Source organism: Phacochoerus africanus, chromosome 2 (genome assembly GCF_016906955.1).
Source record: "Phacochoerus africanus isolate WHEZ1 chromosome 2, ROS_Pafr_v1, whole genome shotgun sequence".
Classification (NCBI taxonomy): domain Eukaryota; kingdom Metazoa; phylum Chordata; class Mammalia; order Artiodactyla; family Suidae; genus Phacochoerus; species Phacochoerus africanus.
Genome location: NC_062545.1, coordinates 275,826,286 through 275,850,404, shown reverse-complemented (window position 1 = coordinate 275,850,404; position 24,119 = coordinate 275,826,286). Strand labels below are relative to the sequence as shown.

General features: G+C 49.6%; 1 protein-coding gene across 1 annotated transcript in view; it reads right to left on the bottom strand.

Moving 5' to 3' along the window:
* Positions 1 to 22,412, bottom strand: part of CFAP77 (cilia and flagella associated protein 77) — a 146,859-nt gene extending 124,447 nt beyond the window's left edge. The window contains exon 1 of the mRNA XM_047768773.1: positions 22,130 to 22,412. Coding sequence (XP_047624729.1) covers positions 22,130 to 22,321 — 192 coding nt within the window. The 5' untranslated portion in view covers positions 22,322 to 22,412. The remainder of the gene's footprint in view (positions 1 to 22,129) is intronic.
* Positions 22,413 to 24,119: the final 1,707 nt, after the last annotated feature.

Genomic DNA, 24,119 nt, shown 5'->3' with positions numbered 1-24,119 from the left:
AGCATATAGAGGTTCCCAGGATAGGGGCCAAATCAGAGCTGTAGCTGCTGGCCTACACCACAGCAAAGTGGAATCCGAGCCATGTCTGCAACCTATGCCATAGCTCATGGCAATGCCAGATCCTTAACCTACTGAGCAAGGCCAGGGATCAAACCTGCATCCTCATGAATCCTAGTTGGGTTCGTTAACCACTCAGCCACAAATGGAACTCCCTAATGCTTCTTCTTTCTTTTTTTTTAAAGATAAACATAACTATCTTTAGGCTATGGCTTGGAGTGCCTCTTAACACATATCATGAGATGTAATGCCTGCAAAATCTTAGTAAGGAGAAATGAGGAGATTGGCCCCAAATGGTGGATGGGGCATATATACCTACCTTCTCACTCTCCCAAGACACCACGAAAGGACAAAGAAAGTATTTTTGAAAAGGCAAAATCCAAAAGAGTGTAGGAAAACAAGAAAGAACTCTATCCGTGGACCAGAAATTTTGAGAAATTTCCAAATGATCACAACCAGACAGGCTCAGAAATCCAGAAAAGCAAAACCAGAGGAGAGCACTCCAGAATATGTGCAGGGGACGATGGCTCTGGAGTCAGGGAGCCACGTCTAGATTAAATACATGGGAAAGGAGCGGCTCTGGAGCAAGAGGCAGGGACTGTCTGAGGGGAAAGCAGGGTGACTCAGCCTCTATTCTCCCCAGGTTCCACTAAGCAGAGAGTAACAGCGGACGTGCATGCAGACGAAAGCAATGAGCACAGGAAGGAAAGATGAAAAAGACCCATGCAACTCTGTACCCCTCAAGTATATGCCCTTGCCCAGAAGAAAAACCACCCGTTCATCCCACCTCCCAGTATGTCTTGTGCCTCCCCCAACAACCACTAGAGGCAGGCCACAAGAGAGGGACGAAGCATCGCCCACGAGGATTTAGGGAACAGCAAATATAAATACGATGCACAACCAAGAGCAGCCAAACATTTGAGGAAAACCATTACTGTGAAAGAATGAAAGACAAAGGGGAAAAACTCATACCCATGGACGCAGAGTTAATAAAGCAAAGAGAAGAAAGCTTTCACTTTTTTTTTTTGTCTTTTTTAGGGCCGCACCCACGGCATATGGAGGTTCCCAGGCTAGGGGTCTAATCAGAGCTGTAGCCACCGGCCGACACCACAGCCACAGCAACAACGCTGGATCCCAGCAGCATCTGCAACCTACACCACAGCTCACGGCAACGCCGGATCCTTAACCCACTGAGCGAGGCCAGGGATCGAACCTGCAACCTCATGGTTCCTAGTCGGATTCGTTAACTACTGCGCCACGACAGGAACTCCAGAAGAAAGCTTTTAAGAACATTGTAATTCACTCCCTAAGAGATACTAAAGGACATTACATTGATTTTTTTCTAAAAAAAAAAATAGACTGTTATGGCCAAAGAATAAATTTGAAATCTTAGAAATGAAATGGGGGAGTTCCCGTTGTGGCGCAGTGGTTAACGAATCCGACTAGGAACCATGAGGTTGCGGGTTCGGTCCCTGCCCTTGCTCAGTGGGTTAACGATCTGGTGTTGCCGTGAGCTGTGGTGTAGGTTGCAGACGCGGCTCGGATCCCGTGTTGCTGTGGCTCTGGCGTAGGCTGGCGGCTACAGCTCCGATTAGACCCCTAGCCTGGGAACCTCCATATGCCTCGGGAGCGACCCAAAGAAACAGCAAAAAGACAAACAAACAAACAAACAAACAAACAAAAAAGAAATGAAACGGGAAGAGAAGTAATACACGATCACACAGCTAGTCATTCATTCATCCATTCAACTAACAGCCACTTATTGAGCACCTATTATAGGCCAGGCCCTGTATAAGGGTCTTAGAATATAAAGACAAAAAGAAACAATCCTTGTCCCCAAGGATTACAATACATCGAGGTGACTGCCACCCTGAAACTGTGTGCACAGAACACAAAGAACACAAAGGGAGCATTCATGTAGGCAGTCAGGGGAAGGGGCACAGCAGAGGTACTGTTTGAACTGGGACTTTGGGGTTGAGAACGCATTTTTTTCCAGCCCAAGAACAGAGTGAGGAAGGTGTTGCAGGCAAAGAAAGCAGCCTGTGTAATTAGAGTTAAATGAAGCATTACGCCTATAAATGTAAGAAAATTCATTAAGTAAAAAAAAGATATTATGGAAGCATAAAGATGGAGAATAACATATGAGTTAAGCAATGAAAAATTTTGCCACCTGTAGATGATAGAAATCACTAAAAATGCCAGGCTAAGGATGGAAAGAGGGAAAAAAAACAACCCACGGCCACCGGGGCATATAACTCTTGTTGAGGCAGAACCTCCCATCGTCTGTCATCACGGAAACCTTAAACCACCAATATCTTCCTCCACCCCTTCATTTTCTCATATATTCACCCATTCATTTGTTCAGAGGACATTACAGAGTGCCCTTGATGTGCCAAATACTGGCTCCGAACCTGAAATGAAGACGTGAAAAAGACCCAGTCCTTGCCCTTGAGACACAAGTTCACCGCCCGTGGAAAGATGTGGAAAGCGAAAGGGGCACACTCGAGGTGCTGGCAGATCAAGAAGCGCTTTCCAGGAGAAGTTGTGTGAACTAAGTCTTCAAACGTGTAGGGACAAGCCGGGTACACAGTGGGAAGGCAGAGGGTGGAAACGTGAGGAGGTGCGAGCGTGGGGGCCGATGGAGATGGGGCCCCTCGGGGAGCCGCAGGTACCGATGTCATCAAAGACAAGTCCCGAAGGCCTGCAGCAAGTGGCCAAATCATCCGACACCAGAAGGCAGACATTACCCACAGGACACGGCCAAGAGCCCACCCGCGACATGCCCCCAGCTCCTCACCCCTCTCCCATCTCCTTCCCAAGTCCTGCCTGCCAAGGTGCCCTCCAATTTGCCCATTTGTCTCCACGTCCTCCTCCCTCATTCAAGGATCGCCCCTCACTGGCATTACTTCCTAAGCCCCCTGGTGGACCTCCCCGCCAACCCTGCTGCTCTGCAATCCGTTCTCCACGCTGCCGCCACAGGGCCTTTCCAATGCCAGTCTGAACGCATCTCCCTCACCGGTCCTGATCCAGACTTAATGGCCTTCACTGGTTCTTAGGCTAAAACTCAAAGCTTTGACTGGCCTCCAACAAGGTCCTGCGAGATCCAGGCCCAGATAGATTCAGCACCCCCCCCCCCCCGCCGCCCCTGACCATTCTCTCCCACCCCCATGCTCCAGCCGCCCCAGCCTTCTTCCCGTGCCTTGAATCCCCAAGCTCTGTTCCACCACAGGCTCGTCGCACACGCTCTCCTAAGTGCCTGGAATGCCTCTGTCCATCCCTCCATCTCCCCCCACCAACACACACACACACACACACACACACACACACACACACACACGCTTTCCTCCCCTAGTTAATTTAAAACCCCAGCTCAATTTTCACTTTCTCCAAGAAGTCTTCCCTAACCATGAAGTCTCCCAATTAGATACACCATGAACTTTGCCTTCATTCTTCTTCTCCCCCGCCCCTTTATTTTTTGTCTTTTTAAGGCTGCACCCGTGGCATATGGAAGTTCCCAGGCGAAGGGTCAAATTGGAGCTGCAGCTGCACTGCCGGCCTACACCACAGCCAGAACCACACTAGATCCAAGCTGCATCTGTGACCTACACCACAGCTTGCAGCAACGCCAGATTTTTTTATCCGCTGAGCGAGGCCAGGGATCGAACCCGAATCCTCATGGATATTAGTGAGGTTCTTAACCCACTGAGACACAGTGGGAACAGCTGCCTTCATTCTTATCACAGTTGTGATCTCACATTTATTTGTAATTCTTTGATTAATGCTCAGCTCCCGATTAGACTGTAAGGTTCCACCGGGGCAATGATGGTGTCACATTTTGCTCATCACTGCCTCTCAGATTCCTAGCCCAGTGCCTGGCACAGAGAGTGGACATTCAGTAAAGTATCTGTTGACTAGAAATGGATGGACGGATGGGTGGATGAATATCTCTATGGGAAATAAAAAGAAGTGTGTGATATGTCTGCCTTCTAAGGAGCATCTTAGAGGTGGCTACTGATCCCAGTGAGTTATGCTTAAGGATTAAATAGCAGCAACAAGGCAAAAGTACCACAGATGGCACAAGCTCATATGAATTGCTCATCCTATGAGTAGCCCATGCCACCGCAGAGCTCTAAATGCTTGCCATACCCACCGCTTCCACCGAGACAGCAGCCTCAAGTTCCACATAAAAGATGCCACCCCACTGATGGCTTTGTCATCCATACTGCAACGTACGGACCAAGCACTAGGACCCAGACCCCCAGCCATGACATGTTGAAGTCCTAACCCCCCAGGACCGCTGAATGGGACCTGATTTGACCACAGTGTCATTGCAACGGTAATTCACCAAGACGAGGTCAAAACGGATCTAGAGTGGGGGGCCCTAACCCCAAGCCACTGATAATCTTATGAAAAGGGGAAGTTTGAACACAGGTATACAGGGAGACGGCCACGTGGACATGCAGAGGGCCTCCTTCCAGCCAAAGACAGAGGCTGGTACAGAGCCTTCCCTCCCGTGGCCCTCAGGGGGAACCAGCCCTGCCAACACCTTGACCTCGGACTTCTAGCCTCCAGGAGGCAATACATTTCTGCTTTTAATAAAGCCACCCAGGTCGTGGTCATCTGTGACCCTACGAGCCCTGGCCAGCGAAAGCAGAGGGCAAGATCACCAGACCCGAGAGTGAGCAGAGGGGTCGGGATGGATCAGGTGCGACTGGGGCTGGGCAAAGACGATGGAGAAGCAGAGTGCGCATGTTGGGAAAAAAGCAGTAAACAGGCGAGAAGGGGATCTCATCTCACCTCAGGCAAGAAAAATGTCTTTTGCACCCACGTGAAAGAATCAGGGCTTCTTTGTGCCGCCAGGAAGTCAGCCCTGAGTTGCCCAGACCAGGTTGAGGCCAACCCACGTGGCTCTTAAAACGTACTCTCCCCAGCCTGGCAATAACTCCACGGCAAGCCTTCCGCAAGGATAAATTCATTATGTTATTAGGCAGCGTCTTCTTTATATTTAGATGAACAACCACGTAATGATCACCTCGGCTGATTTAGATGATGTCATTTTAAGAAATTATGGCTTCGCTCCATCTTCTCCTTCCCTTCGCCCGCCACCCTCCCTGCATTATTCCTGAAGAAGAAACCAATTAATAGCAGCTTGACTGTTATAATGCAGCCTGCTGTACAAAGTAGCGGTGCCTAATGGAGTTTTAATTTCCCCGTGGTGAGTCAATATTTGCCTTAAGAAAGAAAAATGTCACCATAAACCACTGCCCCAAATGAATTTGGTAGCACAGAGGGTGAGAGCGACTTCTTTTTTTTTTAGGTAAACAGTGATGGAAGCTGGACCGGGGTGGGGGTGGGATGGATTTCATGCCTCACAAATAGGGTTGCTTCTGGGTTTTGCTTCCTCCTTCAGACAATGGGGGTTGTTCAATATTTTGCTTTGCAAATGCAGAGACCTGTCAGAGACTCACCCCCGGTTTAAAGGGGTTGAAACAAAGTCATTAGACTATAGAAGAGAAACTATTTATTCCAGACTCTTAATAACATGGGGGAGGGGAATAGAACACACGCCACCCCGTTTGAAGACATTATGGGTAGTTTGTATGTTCCCCAAGCAGGATTGCATGTGGAAACCAAATCTGACTCCAAAAAAAAAAAAAAAAGGATTAGACTTTTCTGGATCGTGCCGGGAAATAAAGTTCTGCGAGCCTCCCTCTCATAATAAGTCTGTCCAAAAATGATGTTGCTTGTTCTGTTGAAAGATGGTTCCATTTCCTCCTCAAAATTGGTATGAAAAATTTGCCTTGCCAAATGAACATTGTATACTGAACTTGTCAAATCCTTTCTCCTGACACAAATAAAAGATAACACTGGGTGGCAGCATGTAAAACAGCTCTGACAAGATAGCAAAGGGAGACAAAGAAATATACATATTTTGATTCTGTTTTAGAAGCTGGGTTGGGATGGGGGGGCGGGGGTTGGTGGCGGAGCAGAATGACTGGCCGGCTTTGAACGCTTCAGGTAACAATTGAACAAGTCACTTGCACGTCGATTTTCAATGGTATAATGACCCTGTTTCCAATTAGCCAAAACATGACAAAAATCTCAACTTTTATAGCGGCGCCAACTGCCAGGGAGAGAGACGGGCTGGGTGACAAGGGTTGTCCTTCCAAAGTTCACGGGAGCACCACGCGGCTGTAATTACGCGTTCTGTAGCGCAGTGGGAAATTATTCCCGGTGTGTTGAAAAATAAATAAGGTAAATGATCACCCTTCCATTAGGTCTGTATGCGTATCATATGAGTGCCTTTTTTTCCCTATTAAAATTGTTGATTGAAGGCCGTTAGCTGTTCATCAGCTCGAAATTACATTTCTGCTCTCTTAGGGGCTGCCGCCCGTTCAGCATCACACTCGGCGCCTAGTTAGGAACAAGAAAAGACTCCTAAAACTGCAATTTCAGGGGGAGAAAAACACGAGCAAGAAGCCCAGATTGCACCTCCACGTCCCCAAAGGCATCACGCTTCTTTGTTCTGCTAAGAAAAATTAACCTCAATCTCAGCTCCGAGTCCCTAGATTGATTATCATAGTCATTTAAATACTGTAATCTCATTTTCAGCATTGGGATAAGGAGGGGGGAAGCCCTGAGTCGGGGGTTGGGGTGGGGGGAGAGGGGAGCCAGGCTGGAAAGAAAGGCGAGGAGGAGAGGAGAGAGCAGAATAAATTATCTGACAAAGGGAAGCGGCCCTTTCTGCTCACAGAGCCTATTTTGGATCCTTCCACTTGATTGGAAAAGTTGATGAAGTTTAAATGAAGCAGAATTAGAACCTCAGGCCACCGAGTATTGACGGGCGCCGCGAGAATGTGCAATTCAATAGCCCTCGGTGTCGGCAGAAAACAAGGGCAGGGCCTAAACGGCATAATCTTCAATCGAATCGAACATCGGCGCTGACAAGACAGGGTAATGAGTTAGGCCAGATCAGGCCTGTTGGTTAAAGGAATTAATCCCTCCTACCGCCCGCCCGAGCCGGGCTTTGAAACCCATTGTGTGGGCCCCTGTCCCAGTCTATCTAAATGCTAACGAACTGCGGGGGTGAGCAGGACTGTGCTTTTCATTGCTGGCGCTAATCTGATGACAATTTGCTCTCTCTGATTAGGGGGGCGGGGAGGGGACGCCTTCCCTTTGAAAGGGGGAGGCCACTCTGGTCAGCCCTGACGGAGCTTTCAGGCCCCAGCCAGCCCCGCTCCCCTGCCGGCAGATGCTCACGTTTAGAATAATCTAAATTCCAGGCTTCCGTGGGAAACTAGGAATCTATGCTCCTTTTCTCTTGATGTCTTGTCTCTTCTTAAAACCGTCGGTGGTGACACCAAAAGTGCAGACTTTGCCTTAAGCCACCCGGACCGGAGGCCCGCCTCCCTCCTTCCCAGCATTCCTTCATGACACGCAACCTCAGACTTGCCCTCTAAACACACCCAGGCTCGTGGCGCCCCGCTTCTCACCTTTCTAGTCATCTTCTACATCTAAAATGACCTGCTTCCTCCTCTCAGCCGTGCTGAGACCTGCTTGGTCCTCCAGCGATGCCACCAGGCTTTCCTGGACCACTCCAGGCCACGGGTCCTCTTCCTGTATTTAATGTCTTGTAAATCTGAGCCACACTGGCCCTATTGGTTTCGGCCTTGTGCAGCAGCTTCGAGTTGTGTGTGTATGTGTGTGCGAGTGTGTCTCACGTGTGCCAACGCGTCTGTAAGCTAGTACAGACTAGTACACCTCCAGATGAAGGTGATCCTTTAGACAGGGGCAGACGATGTACAGGTAGGTGATGCAGATGATGTAGATGCAGATGATGTGGATGCAGGTGATGTGGATGCAGACGATGCGGATGCAGACGATGCGGATGTAGGTGATGCTGTTGAAGTAGATGCAGACGTGGAGAGTGAAGATGTAGGTGATGTAGATGTAGGTGATGTAGAAGATGCAGATGATGTAGATGCAGATGATGTGGATGCAGATGATGTGGATGCAGATGATGTGGATGTAGGTGATGCTGTTGAAGTAGATGCAGACGATGCAGACGTGGAGAGTGAAGATGTAGGTGATGCAGATGTAGGTGATGTAGAAGATGCAGATGATGTAGATGCAGGTGATGCAGATGATGTAGATGCAGATGATGTGGATGCAGATGATGTGGATGCAGATGATGTGGATGCAGATGATGTGGATGTAGGTGATGCTGTTGAAGTAGATGCAGACGATGCAGACGTGGAGAGTGAAGATGTAGGTGATGCAGATGTAGGTGATGTAGAAGATGCAGATGATGTAGATGCAGGTGATGCAGATGATGTGGATGCAGATGATGTGGATGCAGACGATGCAGATGTAGGTGATGCTGTTGAAGTAGATGCAGACGATGCAGATGTAGGTGATGCTGTTGAAGTAGATGCAGACGATGCAGATGTAGGTGATGCTGTTGAAGTAGATGCAGACGATGCAGATGTAGGTGATGCTGTTGAAGTAGATGCAGACGATGCAGATGTAGGTGATGCTGTTGAAGTAGATGCAGACGATGCAGACGTGGAGAGTGAAGATGTAGGTGATGTAGAAGATGCAGATGATGTAGATGCAGATGAACTGGATTCTTCTCTCCCTTCAGCACAAAGGAGTCTCCCTCCAGGATGGTGGACAGTGTGGCACAACGGGTAAGAACCATGACAAGCTGTTGACTCACACGAGCCACCAGTCCAAGCCCCACCCTGTCATGTACCCTCACTGTGACCTTGAACATGGTACCGAGTCCCTCTGAGCTCGAAACTCCAGCTGGTGGAGTGGAGATCACACACATGAAGGCTGGCACGCGGCAAGTATTCAACAATGGGGGCTGTTGGTGTTCTAGGTTCTTTTGAGCCGCACAGGGGTTATGACCTCAGGCTGCAGAGTCCCAGACCCAGCTCGAAGCCCGGCTCCTCCCCACACGTGTGAGATGACTATGGGCAACTTGTGTAACCTCTATGAGCCTCAGCTTTCCCATCTGCAAAATGGGAACGACAGTAATCCTGTCCCTGAGGACCGTGTCAAAGACTTAAGGGAGACGATGCCTCAGAAGGGCCAGCACAATGCCTGGCACACTGTGGGCTCCATGAAGAACAGCTGCTGTCGGCTGGCACGGTGCGGGTGTCAGGTGGCCCAAAGGGCCAACAGGCTTCCTGGAATCCCAGACTCCAGGCCTCAGGCTCCTGGCGCCCTCCCACCCCTGAGAAGTCAGGCCTGCGAGCATCTGGGAGGATCTGCCGTCAGAAGCCCGAGGCTGACTAAGGAAAGACGGAGCTTTCAGAAGCACCAGACAGATGCTTTCCTTTTAGAGAGGGAGCTTCTGAAAGACTTGCTTAAGCCTCCGAATTTATGCCCACTGGGTGCCTACAGAGAGAGCAACATCTTGAGTGACAGTTTATGAAGGTTTTGGAGGCAGCCACAGAGCCCAGCACTCGGTCCTAAGGGACCCCTTGGAATCGGCCTGCAGGCTCCCTCAGACGACCTGGTGGGACTGCAGAGCATGGCAGACCGGAGGCCTGTTTCACTTGCCCAAAGTAAACAAATCACAGTCGCTAACCCTAAAGCGTGGCGTTGCTCGTCCCGCCCACGGTGTTCAATCATGCAGCCTGGTAGGGGACCGGGGCCAGTGGGCATGTCTATTGCAGCAGAACGGGGGGCTCTTGGCAACTCCTCCCGTCAACCCGCAGCATCCTGTGGCCGGGCGTGCGTCCTTGTCAGCCTGCTGTCCCCATCAGCACAGGGAGGGAGGAGCTGGCACCGTCAACCTGCTGTTGATTTCTGCTCTTCTCTGTCAGCCTTCTGTCTTGTTTATTCTACTTGCTTCTTCTTCTTCTTCTTCTTTTGGCTTTTTAGGGCAGCACCCACGGCATATGGAGGTTCCCAGGCTAGGGGTCAAATCGGAGCTACAGCTGCCGGCCTACACCACAGCCACAACAACACAGGATCTGAGCCACGTCTGTGACCACAGCTCAAGGCAATGCCAGATTCTTTAACCCGCTGAGTGAAGCCAGGGATTGAACCCACATCCTCATGGATACTGGTCAGGTTCATAACCCACTGAGCCACAAAGGGAACTCCCTATTCTACTCAGCTTGGTCCCTGCAGGTCTCCTGGCCACCTGGGAGCCCTGCTGGATCTGACCTTACTTCCTGCCCAGCCTCCTCTCAGCACTTGCCTTCTCGAGGCTCCACTGTGGCTCCTAAGTTCCTCCTTGCTTTAAAGACACAGATCTTACTTTGCCTGGACGAGTCTCCTTCCACCACTCCTGCAAACACACACACACACACACACACACACACCACCAGCACCATCTCTTCAGGGACCAATTCTCCTCATCCCAGAAAGTCAGGCCGAGATGTCAGGTTCTGGGGGTTGGACTTCAAAGTGTCTGGTGGTCAGCTCTTAGCCCCGCAGCTGCCTCTGCAATGTCCATCCCTGGGCAAGGGATAGCCGCCCTCTTGTGTGTCTTCTCCAGGGCCTTGAGAGGCCCACAGACAGGAACTCGGGCTCTCTTGTCCACAGAGGTACCCCTGCCTCCGGGCCCGGAACACTGCCCTGCACTGCGCAGCCCCTCCAGAAACATTTTGCAAATGGTTGAATGAGCAAACGAAGGGTAGGCTCCAGGCAGTTCTCAGAGGGAAAGCATTCAGGAGTGCAGAAACCAAGGCTTCCAGACATTTCAGGGACTCGCCCAAGCCTTCAGAGTCAACAAGAGGATGCAGGAGACTGAGCTCATGACTGTGGTCTTGGGTCCCGGTGTGATGGTCCAGGGGAAGTGTGCTGTGCTGGATGGATGGATGGGTGGATGGATGGATGATGATGGATGAATGGATGGATGATGGGTGGATGGATGGATGGATGGATGGGTGGGTGGATGGATGGACGGATGGTTGGATGGATGGATGGATGGATGATTGGATGGATGATGGATGGATGATGGATGGACGGATGGTTGGACAGATGGATGGATGGATGGATGGTTGGATGGATGGCTGATTGGATGGATGGATGGTTGGATGGATGATGGATGGATGGATGGTTGGATGGATGATGAATGGATGGATGGATGACACAGAGCCTGGAAAGGAAATGAGGACCCTCAAATCTGGCAATCCCGTGCATTTTCCACCTTCCACTTCCCCCTCAACACACTATCCCTTTTCCTAAAAAGCTTTCTTTCCCCCAGTTAAAAGTTCATGCACCCTGAAGCTCATGAAGTGTAGCGTAGGCTTCAGGGCCCTTCTCGGCACGTGGCCCCTTCCATGGCCTTGGACTTCATTTCCAACGTTGTTTGTAATCAGGTACTCTGTTTCTTAAAGAGAGGTCTGTTTAGGATGGCTTCTCTCACCTCCCCCCATCCAGGCACAGCTGCTGAGCAGGAATCCCATCCAGATGGCTATTACTGCATCTGGATCACTTTACTGTTTTGTTTTGTCTTTTTAGGGCCACATCTGTGGCATATGGAAGTTCCCAGGCTAGGAGTCGAACTGGAGCTGCAGCTGCCAGCCTATACCACAGCCACAGCAACGCCAGATCTGAGACCTACACCAAAGATCACAGCAACGCCAGATGCTTTAACCCACTGAGCAAGACCAGGGATCGAACCCACATCCTCATGGATACTAGTCGGGTTCTTAACTCACTGAGCTACAATGGGAACTCCCACTTTATTGTTTGTTTTGATGCCCGCTTCTGTCCACAAGACTGTAAGCTCTTTGAGGGCAAAGCCTATAGCCAGATTGGTTTACCCCTATATTCTTGGTGCGTGGTCCACAGTAGGTGCTTGAAAGTGTCTGTAATTCAAGCAGTGAGCCAGTGGCTGTGTCTGCTGCTGTACTCACTGAATCCTAGAGTTGTCTGGTCTTGTCCATTTCAGACCTTTGCTCAGACCAGCCCCTCTCTGGTGCCCCCTCCTCTCCGGGAATCTGACCCATCCCACAGCCCCAGGCCAGGGGCACAAGCTCTCTGAGCTGCCCTGGGTGCTCCAAGGCTGCTCTCGTCTTCACTTCCAATCATGCCTTTTTTTTCCCCATGCCTGCAGCATGCGGAAGTTCCTGGGCCAGGGATCGAACCCAAGCCACAGCAGTGACAATGCCGAATCCTTCACCCACTGAGCCACCAGGGTACTCCAGCCTTTAATAACTTCTTTATTGGTTTTAATATGCAAAATCTGGTTCTCTTTTGACTGGACCATAAACTCCTTGGAAATAGTTTTTTGGTTTTTTGTTTGTTTGTTTGCTTTTTAGGGCTGCACCTTTGGCATATGGAAGTTCCCAGGCTAGAGGTCCAACTGGAAATGCAGCTGCCAGCCTACACCACAGCTGCTGGCCTACACAACTCTAATTTTAAAAAAAAGAATTTATTTCAAAGGAATTTATGGTCCAGTCAAAAGAGAACCCAGGATCTGAGCCATGTCTATGATCTACACCCATTGAGTGAGGCCAAGGATCAAACCCAAATCCTCATGGATACTGTCGCGTTTGCAACCTGCTGAGCCACAACAGGAACTCCGTGGAAATGAATTCTTAAACCTCCTGTGTTTCCACCAGTACTTTGTACATTATAGGTGTGCAATAAATATGTGCTCATTGACTGATGGGTACATTAACAATTTCATACCCCCCCAAAAAATATATTATAAAGCACATGTCTCTGTTCTTAAAGATCTCTGGGAGACAGGGGAAAGCATGAGTGAAATTCTACACAATGGGAACATGAAGATGGCATTGCAATGTGGTCATCTGGCCAAGTTCAATGATATACCCCGAAATCGACCCCCAAAATTGCCAGCAAGATTTACAATTCCCTCAACCATAATGCTGTGGCCACAAGATCACCTTTCCCCACATCTTTTGGGGCACCCCATCTTTGGGGCTCCCATGTCTTTGGGAGGCTGCAGCATCTGAGCTCCGGCCAGTGGGGTTTTCGTCTGATGTGGCGAGGCAGCCTAGACGCTGTGCTCTTGGTCCCAAATGGCCAGTGGTGTGGCCTTCCTCTAATCGTATACCTCGAAATCAGAGCACTTCTGATTCTCTGTTTTCATTTCTCTGGACAAACACAAAAGATTTTGATCCACACAAAGAAATGTAACTTGTTCGCTTCTGGCTTTATCGGTTCCTCCCAGTATGTATTGTTTGGTTCCTATAAAAGATCAAAAAATCCCTCTTTGGGGCTCACTGTGTGTTTGCTCTAATGCTTTTGGTGGCCCGTTCCCCTCCCCACCCTCCGACCCCCCATGAGCGCCTGAAGTTGACCTCTTTGCTCACTGACCCATGTCAGTTTCTCCACCAAACCCTGATGTGCCTTTAAATTCTTGGGTGGAAAAATACCGCTGTTTCCTTTACAAAGCCCATTCGTTGGCTTCCCTGAAAGGAGATCCATAGTGCCACAATGAGAGTGTAAGTTCTAGGATGGGGCTCTGGTCCATCGTGGGTTTAGTTCCTGGTGGACCAAATCAATTCCATGTTAAATCCTCGAGGAGCTCACGCTGAGCAAAACACAACCAGACCAAGCCCTTGGACGATGGTGCACCAGGGAAATAAAGCCCATGTGCCGTCAGGCATGACTCCACAAAACAGCCCCACGCTAATCAGTTTAGCTGATGAATTACTGAGCCGGACGGTATGGGTTGCTGGAAACGCTTTTGATTTGTTTTCAGCCACCATGTGGGTTGGAGGCTGGAGCTAGACAAGCCGGGACGGAAACGAGCAAATGCCTGGAACCTGTAACTAAGGGAAAGGAAACAGATTCAAAAGGGGAGATCGAGGGTTGTGAGATGGAAATCCTGTGAAATTGGATTGTTATGATCATTATACAACTACAGATGTGATAAATTCATTTGAGTAATAAAAAAAATTTTTAATATAATAAAATAAAATAAAAAGGGGAGATTGAAAGTAGCCATGAAGTGGAGCCCCCTGGTGGCATAGTAGTTAAGGACTTGGTATTGGTACTGCTGTAGCACAGGTTTGATCCCTGGCCCGGGAACTTGTGCATACTGTGGGTGCCACCAAAAAAGAAAAGAAAAATAAAATAAAATTAATGGAGTTGTGGGGGTGGGGGAGAAGCAAACAATGGATAGAGAAGCAATTAAACTAAACCATCTCATTTCTGTAATTTTTTTTTTTTTTTGTCTTTTGTGGGGAGGCACCCACAGCATATGGAGGTTCCCAGGCTAGGGCTCTAATCGGAGCTGTAGCCACCAGCCTACGCCAGAGCCACAGCAACGCCAGATCCGAGCCACATCTGGGACCTACACCACAGCTCATGGTAACATCGGATCCTCAACCCACTGAGCAAGGCCAGGGATCAAACCTGCAACCTCATGGTTCCTAGTCGGATTCTTTAACCACTGAGCTGCAATGGGAACTCCTCATTCCCATAATCTTTGTATTAGGTTTTCAAAAGACCCTGGGCCGTGGGTGAACGAATAATGAATTCTCCACATGCTGATGTTTTCTGGTTCAGGGTTTATCAGCCTCAGCACTATTGACATGTGGGGAGATGACTCCCCATTTTGGGGCGGGGGGGGGTGTCCAGTGCATTGAGCAGCAAACCTGGCTTCTACCCACTAGATAACAGTGGCAGCCCCCTTCCCAGCTGTGACAACAAATGCATCTCCTGACAGGGCCAGATGTTCCCAGAGGAGCAAAACCGAACCACTGCCCTCCTCTCACCCCAGTTGATAATCACGGATCTAATTTTAGAATGTCCCCACCTCTTCTGTAAGATAGTTTCTCATTTAAATCAGTCTTTTTTCCCCTTTCTTTCTCTTTCTTTCTAAGGGCTGCACCTGCGGCACAGGGAAGTTCCCAGGCTAGGAGTCCAATCGGAGGTTGCAGTTGCCAGTCTACAGTCTGCTTTCGGCTACGCCAGATCCTTAACCCACTGAGTGAGGCCAGGGATTGGACCTGCATCCGGGTGGATACTGGTCGGGTTCGCAACCCGCTGAGCCACAAAGCGAAGTCCTTAAATCAGCCTTCATTACATCCTGAGCAGTAGACAAGGAAAGTATTAGCATCCATGCTTAACAAACGAGGAAACTGAATCTCAGACATTAAGCCACTTGCCCAGGAACCCTCGAGAGAGCTAGAAACGGGATTGTTTTCATCCTCAGCCAGGGCGCACTCATCTGCTCCAGGGCACCATCTCTGGAAGCATGAGATGGGGTGGGAGACAGTATTTTTCAAGAGAGAACACAGGGGGAAAAGAGAAAGTCCTTGGGTGGGTTTGTTTCACGCTACATTTATAAGTTCAGATCACAACATTTCCTTAAGGTCAACGGATGAGAATAAAGTTGTTTTGAGAAACTTGAGCGTTGCAAACAGGATAATGGAAAAATAACCAAAGTGCTCACTCTTTTTTTTTTTTTTTGGCCATACCCACATCATGCAGAAGTTTCCAAGCCAGGGATCACCTGCACCACAGCAGCGACCCGAGGCATAGCAGTGACAACGCCAGGTCCTTAACCCACTGAGCCACCAGGGAACTCCACTATTAAGTGCCCTCCTGGACCTGGCACATCTGTGTCATCTTACCGACTCCCCACAACTCCTCCATGGCCAGGTGCCAGCTCTATTAGCCCATTTTATAGAGAGGAAACTGAGGCTCAAAGGTAAGTAATCTCACACGGAGCACAGCAAGAAGGTGGTGGAGACAGAACCCACCCTTGATCGGCCTGGCCCCATGGCCTGCCATCTACACCTTTCTCTCTGGTGTGGTGGCTGCAGTTTCACAACTGCCTGGACAACCAACTTATTGCTATATTTTTTTGTGATTGTATGGAAACAGTAACTGCAGCCAGGAATTGGTTCCACGGTCCTCTTTTGCACAGATTCAGAAGCACGAAAGGAGAGTCGAGGGGCGATTTCATTTAAAGTTGAATTGAAAACACACAACACACAAAGTTGAATTGCTACCAATAGCCAACAAATACATTTTTTTTGTGCAAATACAAAGATCAGACAAAAGGCGCCCAACAGCTACAGCATAAGCTAAAATCAACGCAAACACGGTATGATTGCAAATGTGCCTTTGTTGGCTTTGCCCGGCCAGCTAGAGGTCCTGAGGTGGAAATGACGCCCAGCAGGGGGGTCTGAAGTTTCGCAAGCCGGGTTCCCAGGGGCGAGGGCTACAGGAATGGATTCGCCCAGCCCAGAGGTCCAGCAAGGTCCGAGCCTGGTTAGAACCCTCCTGGTCTGTGGCACACATGCACTGCAGGTCCAGCCCAAACACAGAACCAGCACCCCTCAAACGAATCAACTCAAATAATAGCTAACGCGTTGGTGTGCTCCACTGTTAGCATGTCATATAGAACACTCTGCACTGAGTTTCCTTCTTATTATATATATAGATATAGATATAGATATTATTTTTTTTTTTTTTGCTTTTTTAGGGCCGAACCCGCAGCATGTGGAAGTTCCCAGGCTAGGGGTCAAATCAGAGCTGCAACTGAGACCTACACCACAGCCACAGCAACACTGGATCCGAGCCACATCTTCAACCTACACTGCAGCTTGTAGCAACGCCAGATCCTTAACCCACTGAGTGAGGCCAGGGATTGAACCCACATCCTCACAGACACTATGATGGGTTCCTAACTTGATGAGCCAAAATGAAAACTCCTTTACTATACTTTTTAAATAGTTAAAGATGCATTTCCTTAAAGAGCAGCTCGAATCAGACATTTTAGGAGACCTCAGACGCCTCTAGAGCCTGTGAACAACTTGAGAAGCACTGCCACAGAAAATGGGGTTGAGATTCTGTCCGAGGGCCAGCTGTAAATCAGGAAAACCTTGTCTTTCAAATAAAGGGAGCGGCTCTTGAGCCTGGAAGGTTCTGGAAGGTGCTGGACGTGACTGCCGACTTGTTCAGCCAGGACTCGGGATCCTTCCTGGAGGAACAGGCTCCCCCCACAGGACGCAGGGATCCGAGAGGAGGGTTCAGAAGGGGGCTGAGTGCATCTCGAGGAACCCACATCCCAGGGTCTTATCTACATTAAGGTTTTGAAGCCAGAGCCTCCCTTTTCCAAAAGGGCAAAAAGAAGGCGGGCTCCTCGGGCAGAGCTGCCCCCAGGATGGTGGCAAAAGCCTGGAAGGGAACAGTTCTGCTTTCTGAAACGGCCACCGGGCCGGGCGCTGCTGCAGCGCTGCTGGCTCACCGAAGGATGCACCTGGGCTCCAGCAAGCGGGAGGCTTTGAATTAAAGAGAAGAAAAAAAGAAAAAAGGACAGAGAGAGAGAGAGCGTTGCAGTGATGGAGGAGCCCACAGCTTTCCCTCAAAAAATGAAAGCTGCCCCCTAGCCCGCTGAGGCTGGGTCATCAGGATGGGCAGTTTGGGTTCAGCCCCCTCTCTCGTGTTTTATTGTCTCCTGTTACATTGTCAATTGAACATAAAAGGATCTGAGCAAGCAGAGGCATGTTCTCTTCAACACAGGAGCTGAACGTAACATTTCTGCATTGTACTCAAACATAATAAAAATACTGACCCGCGCCGGGAGGTTTGCCTGCCTGTGGGTTGTGTGCCCGCCTTCTTTGCATTTGTCTCTATCTGTGCATTGATATTCACCAGCATCAGTATGTGCTAGAGACGTTAGGCATTAGTGGGCATGGTGTGGTGGCCTAATTTTGTAGAGCATCCATTTGGAACACAGTGGCTCTAAAGAAATGCTTTCTCAGGTGACAGCGGTAGCAAGTCCAGCAGCAGTGCCACATCTTAGGAACAAGAACTCGGGTTGCGGGGAAACCCTGTGAACACTTAGCATCTAAGGAGGCAGAGTCATCTGGTCCCAGAGGGCTGGCTTTTCCCCAACCTCCAGCCTGATCGGAAGGTGCCTTTTCATCCTTCAAGGGCCAGGGCCAGGTCTGTTCCTTTATGAAGCCTCCCAAGTCCTGCTCAAGGTTTCGACCGCCCACATCTGAACCCTGCTGGGGGGTGCGTAAACTTGAACCTTCCAGGGGCTGACACTGCTTGTCTTATTACCTGTGTGTGGGGTGTGGGTATGTGTGTGTGCGCAACAGTAAGAGCTAACACTTCTTGAGAGCTTTCTTTGAGACAGGGGCTGTGCCATATATATACACACACACATGCCACATATGTGCATGCAATATAAATATATATATATATATATATACATGCTCTGTCTCTGCAGCCAAATAATTAACTCCTTGTGGGCAAGAGCTGAGTTCTCAGCTAGTGTCTATGCCCCCAAGAGAGCTTGGGATGGTCCTGAGTGCTTAGTAAACATGCAACAAATAGTTCTCGGCTGTCAAATCCTGAGAAATTAGTAGGCTCCACTTCGGAAGGAATGCGGAGGGAAACGATGCTGGAATCAGATTTGTTGGTAAACATCTTTTGACCGCCTGCTGCCCAGATACAAGGCGTCTGTGCTGTCACTCATCACCTAACTGTGTATTCCAGCCCAAAGAGCAGGGGGCTGGGTGTCAGGTGACCAAATCTCATTGCCACTCCTGTGACCCGGTCAGGGGAGCGCCTTGGGCAAGTCTCTTCCCCTCTCTGCGCCTTAATGTCCTCCAAAAAGGGAATTGGACTAGATGTCTGTAAGCCTCCCTCCAGCCCCAAAGGCTGTGCTTCTGTAACTCTATCATACAAACGCATACACTTCTTATTTGTGACATAAACCCCCACGGAAAAACAAAGTCGGCCATAAATTATGAAAAGACTGGGTGCCGTGACTGTTTGCACTTTCGGAGGATGCTCAATTCACTAAATTCCGCCCCGGTACCTAGGCTGCCTCTCCAGGGCGACAGAAGATTCAAGGCTGTCAGTGGAGCAAACCAAGCAGTCTCTCCCCATAATTGTATTGACAGGATATCAGCTGAGTTTCGATGGCAGGCAGGGTGCACCCTGACAGTTTCTGTGAAGGAGGCTTGAAGGCTATTGTAGCAGGAGCCTATGTTGAGTCACAGAGTTCTGGGGAAACGAGAATCAAGCGGGGAGAAGCTTGGTTCTTTCTCTATTTAATTTTATTCTTCCCGGAGAGTCACATTTGAAGGCAAGCTGGCTAACCACACATCACCTTATACAACGGAATAGAAGCCTTTTCTAATGGCACACACTCACATTTTTTCTGGGGCCACATAAAACGCAGAGCAGATTCAATTAGCCCCACTAAATGGCCAGTTGGCTTGGTTTTAAATGAGGCAAGTGGTTGCTGAGCATTTGCGGATAAAATATCTGCTTGGATGTCGGAGTTTTTCCCTTTTCACTTGGGGACCGTGGCACCTCGCAGACACGTTCTTCAATAGCGGATGTGAGTACGTCCCGGTAAATTTCATGGCTGTGAAACAGCAGTGTTGTGTTTGTTCAGGCGCTGTGTCTGCATTTTAAATGACAACCATCCTGATCCTATTCACTGGAGGAGACGATCTGAGCAACAGCCTCCAGTATGGGGCATAAATGACTATTTCTAAGGTGCTATCGTCTTCCAATATAGGTGCAACCTGCAGATGCAGGTTTAGACAAAACCAAAATACACTTCGGTTCCAATCGTCCTCGGGCACTCCCCCAGGCAGAGGGCACTCCCCCCTTGGCTGCTCACAACAAGAAGGGGCACGAAACGGGGGTCTGAAAGGCTGGGTTTGTGAAACTGCCATGCCGCAGTGAAGAAATCCACCCCCCGCCATCCCTCGATAGAAATTTCAGCAACATATTATTTTTTTTTTTAAGATTTTTTTAAAGGCGCCACAATCTTGAATCTTTTCAATCGTCTCCTTTTCTTGAGAGCTGAAAACCCGAAAGTTTTTCCATAATTTAAATTTTCTTTAAAATAGAGGAAGCTGTTTGGAGTGGTAAACAAAAATAATAATAATGCTGGGCTGGGAGCCGGTGAAGGTGACTTCTACCCGGGGCTCTGCCAGAAGGGGCTCTGCCAGAACCTTGCACAAAGAACCCACTGCAGAAGGCCTCGGTGTCTCCACTGCAAGCAAGCGTCTGGAGAAAGTAACGGCCAAGGTTGCCTCTTGCCCTCAATACTTCTGCAGCTTTTCGTTAGGTCAGCTTTTGGTAGAAAATCTGGCAGCACTGGTCAATACTGAAATGTGAACAAAATCTTAACTGCAACTCAAAGGACCCTATGGTCCATCAAGAGCCGGAGGGAGGAAAATAAGAAGGAAAAGCCCCACTGGCCCCAATAGAAGACAAGCAGGGCACCACCACCCGGGCACCCCCTGCTGCTCGGGCTCAGTCACCACCAGCAGGGCAGCCCCGCCCTGCTTCTCTTGCCCTGGAGACAGAACCCCCAGCGGTGGGAAAGTCATCTCCTGCACATTTTCCAACCCAAAGTTCAGGTTCAGGAATTGGGACTGAATTCACCTGGAAAGCTGTTCAGCTAGCGCCATCCAGAGGCCAAATACTGTCCTTCTGGATATGCAGTATAAGCTAAAGGAGAAAATGGGGGGGAATTTTTAACATATAGATGAATATCATACATGCTATACACATGTATATTGCAGAGAAACACGTGTGTGCATGCGCACATATTTGTGAAATGTATGTGTGTGTACGTCTATATCTATGCATATACATAGGTGTGTATGCATACATATACCTTGGGTAAGAGCCACACACTGCTAATTCACCATGGAGAATAACTCCTGTATGTTGTTCTTTTTCTTTTTGGCCACACCCACAGCATGCAGAAGTTCCTGGGCCAGGGATGGAACCCGAGCCACAGCAGTGACAACACCCAATCCTTAACCCATTGTGCCACCAGGGAATTCCATGTCCATTTTGTATGTAAGTCGGAAGGAGTTGGTCCACCAGTAATTGCTTGAGTAAAAGCAATGGTTGGGGCGGGGACATTGACACCCCCACTTGGTCCCAGAGTAAACTCCATCTGTCTGTGCCATCTATCCTCTGAGAGTGGCTTTTCTCACCTAGACGTCAGTGAAGGACTTTGCTCCACTTTGAGAGCCCTTGGACGTGGGGTGTATTAAGTGGAGGGTGCCGAGCGCCGTAAGCCAGCTTCTCCCAGCTGCTGGCCCAGAACCACAGTTTGGGTAAGACGGGAGGAGAGATGACGTTTTCATAGGAGCCAAGTAACTCAGCTAAGTCCACCACGATGTTAAGAAAGCCCAAGTTCCCTGTACCAAAAAGCAAAAGCTAGCAATCAAAACCTCTGGGCTCTAGGCAGCTCCTGGCCTTCAGATAAATAACGGTGACTGAATCCATGGTTATGACCTGCGCCTTCCACCGCGGGCGTCTGGGGAACTGCGCGTATTTTTAGAGACACACTGCCCTCCAGTGGCTAAAGGTAAAATTGCTCCGTGACCAGCTTTCCAAGCGCCAAACCTCAAGACTTTTCCTGGGGCCTGGGGAAGGCGTGTCGATGCGACGCTAACAACCCCGAAGCGTTGCTCGGGTGAGGGCTTGTGAAATCAAAGAGGAGGTGAATAGTTGGAAACCGCGGCTCCTTCACTCGAACGTGCCAGTAGGCGCCCTAGGGCAGAGATTCGCACTTTTTCCCTCTGAGGGTCGTAATTCTGGATAACAGTATGATTGGGTGGAAATCAAGGTGTGAAGGGGCGCTTCCAAGAGAGACATTGAAAGCTTGCTGCCAGATAGCAGCCCAGGCGTGCAGGAAGAAGAGGAGAGGAAGCCTGCACCCTGAGAGGGCTGGCGGGTGATAAGGACATAATCTGGATGCTGCTACCTGTCACTACGTGGGTTGACCCTGGGCAAATACATATTCAAATACCAGCAGCCAACGTGGAGGGCTTCCAATGTGCCAAGGGTCCCGCAGGGATTACCCTATGCAATATTCCCGATCACTCTCTTTTATGAGGGCCATTATTATCCCACTTCACGGATGAGGAAACTGAGGCTCACCGAGGTGATCCGGCCTGCCCATGACCGCACGGGTCCAAGTCTATCTGGACCAGAGCTGGAATTTCCGAAGCCGCGCTCAGACAGCAGCGGTGGGGCCCGGCCAGGACGGATGGAAACCCCCGGCCGCGTGGGTACCCAGTAAGGGGGCGAGCGCAAGAGGGTGTTGGGCGTGGGGACAGCTCACCTTGACGATGAGAGGGTTCTGAAACATGGAATCCCTCACGACCCCCAGCCTATCGTTCTCCATGCCCGGGCGGATGTCGGCCACCGTTAGGGGCCGCCGCGGGGGCGGGCAGATCTGGCTGACTGTGCGGCGCACCGGCTGCTTCTTCTTCCATCTCATGAGGTCCTGGCAGGAGCTCCTGGCCTCTGGCATCCTGGGGGTCGCGGAGAGTCGGCCCGCGGGCTGGATCTGGCGCGCTTTCCAGCTGGGTGGCGGGCGTGGAGTTCAGAAGTGCACTCTGCAGGTCCTGGAACGCACCACCCGGACCCGGGGTGGACACCGGGCGCTGGACCCCCTTCGGAGCGAGGCGCACTCACATCGCGCCGCCCCCTCTTTGCAAGGAGCTCTAAAATCTACATAAGCCCCTCTGGTTCCTGAGAGCGTCTTCTGGGCACCGAGCTGCGGTTTGGAAAAGAAGAGAAAATCAAAACCACCCCTTGAGAAAGAATGGAACGGTCCGTCTCGATGGCGACGGGACGCCAACGGCGCTGGAACGCTTTTGGAGGTTTTACTTTTAGGAAACTTATTGGTGGCCAACATAGAGGTCTTGTTTTCGTAAACAGCTCTGAGAAAAACCCAAGCATCACCACTGGACCGTGTTAAAAGCTACAGAGCTCTAGAATGACTTTACCCTTGACTTTCATTTACCCCGACACCACTCACTGCCCTTCCCGCTTCTCGCTGCGCCACACGCGCTCGCTGCAGCAAAGAGCGCTACGTATTTCCAGACGAAATAGAGATCCGAATTCCAGGTCTAATATGACTGTTACTGCACTGGGTGATCTCAAATTAGTCACCTTCTGGTCCTCAGTGTATTCTTCTGTGAAACGGGTAGGGAGGAAAGTCGAGTTGGACGAAATCTAAGGCATCCCACTCTGAGCAGCAGAATAGAGGGACGTTGAAAAAATACAGATTCACCGAATCAAAATATCTGGAAATGGTTTCTGGGAATCTGCATTTTTAAAAATCTCCTCCCTCCTCTTTGGATTTTTTTTTTTTTTTGTCTTTCATCTTTTGAGGGCCACACCTGCACATATGGAGGTTCCCAGGCTAGGAGTCTAATTGGAGCTGTAGCTGCAGGCCTATGCCAGAGGCACAGCAACACCAGATCTGAGCTGCGTCTGCGACCTACACCGCAGCTGACAGCAACGCCGGATCCTTAACCCACTGAATGAGGCCAGGGATCGAGACTGCAACCTCATGGTTCCTAGTTGGATTCATTTCTGCTGAGCCACGATGGGAACTCCTTTTTTTTTTTTTTTAATATTCAAAGCTACAGCAACTTTGGAAGAAGAGTATAATGAAAGCCCATATAGACTTCAGCTAGATTCCCTGGTATTTAGTGTCTACCACATTCTGTGTGGGTGTGTGTGTGTGTGTGTGTGTGTACATGGATGCACATGTATATATTGCTGAATCATTTTGAAATAACTGCAGACAGTATCATATTTGACCCTAAATATGTGTATCTGCCAAGAACAAGGAACTTGTACAGACCACAGTACTATTATCATGTCTATGATTTTATTATGAGACAATAAAATAGCTCCTGATATGCAGTCCGTAGGCACAGTTGGGAATCTGCACTTTTTAAGAGCTTCCCAGGTGATGGAATGCAGTGTTTTGGGAACAACTAGCCTGGATGATCTCTAGTCTACCTCCTAGTTCCAGCCTTTTGTGGGGTCATTTACCCAATCACCGTCTTCATTAAATGTGCAAATATCAATGAAATAATGCCATTTGCAGCAACATGGATGGACCTAGAGAGTCTCACACTAAGTGAAGTAAGCCAGAAGAGAAAGGCAAATATATGTGATATCGCTTATATGTGGAATCAAAAAAAAAAGGAGTTCACTGGTGGTGCAGCGGGTTAAGCATCCAGCACTGTCACTGCAGCAGCTTGTTGCAAGTTTGGTTCCTGGCCTGGGGACTTCCACATGCTGTGGGTGCA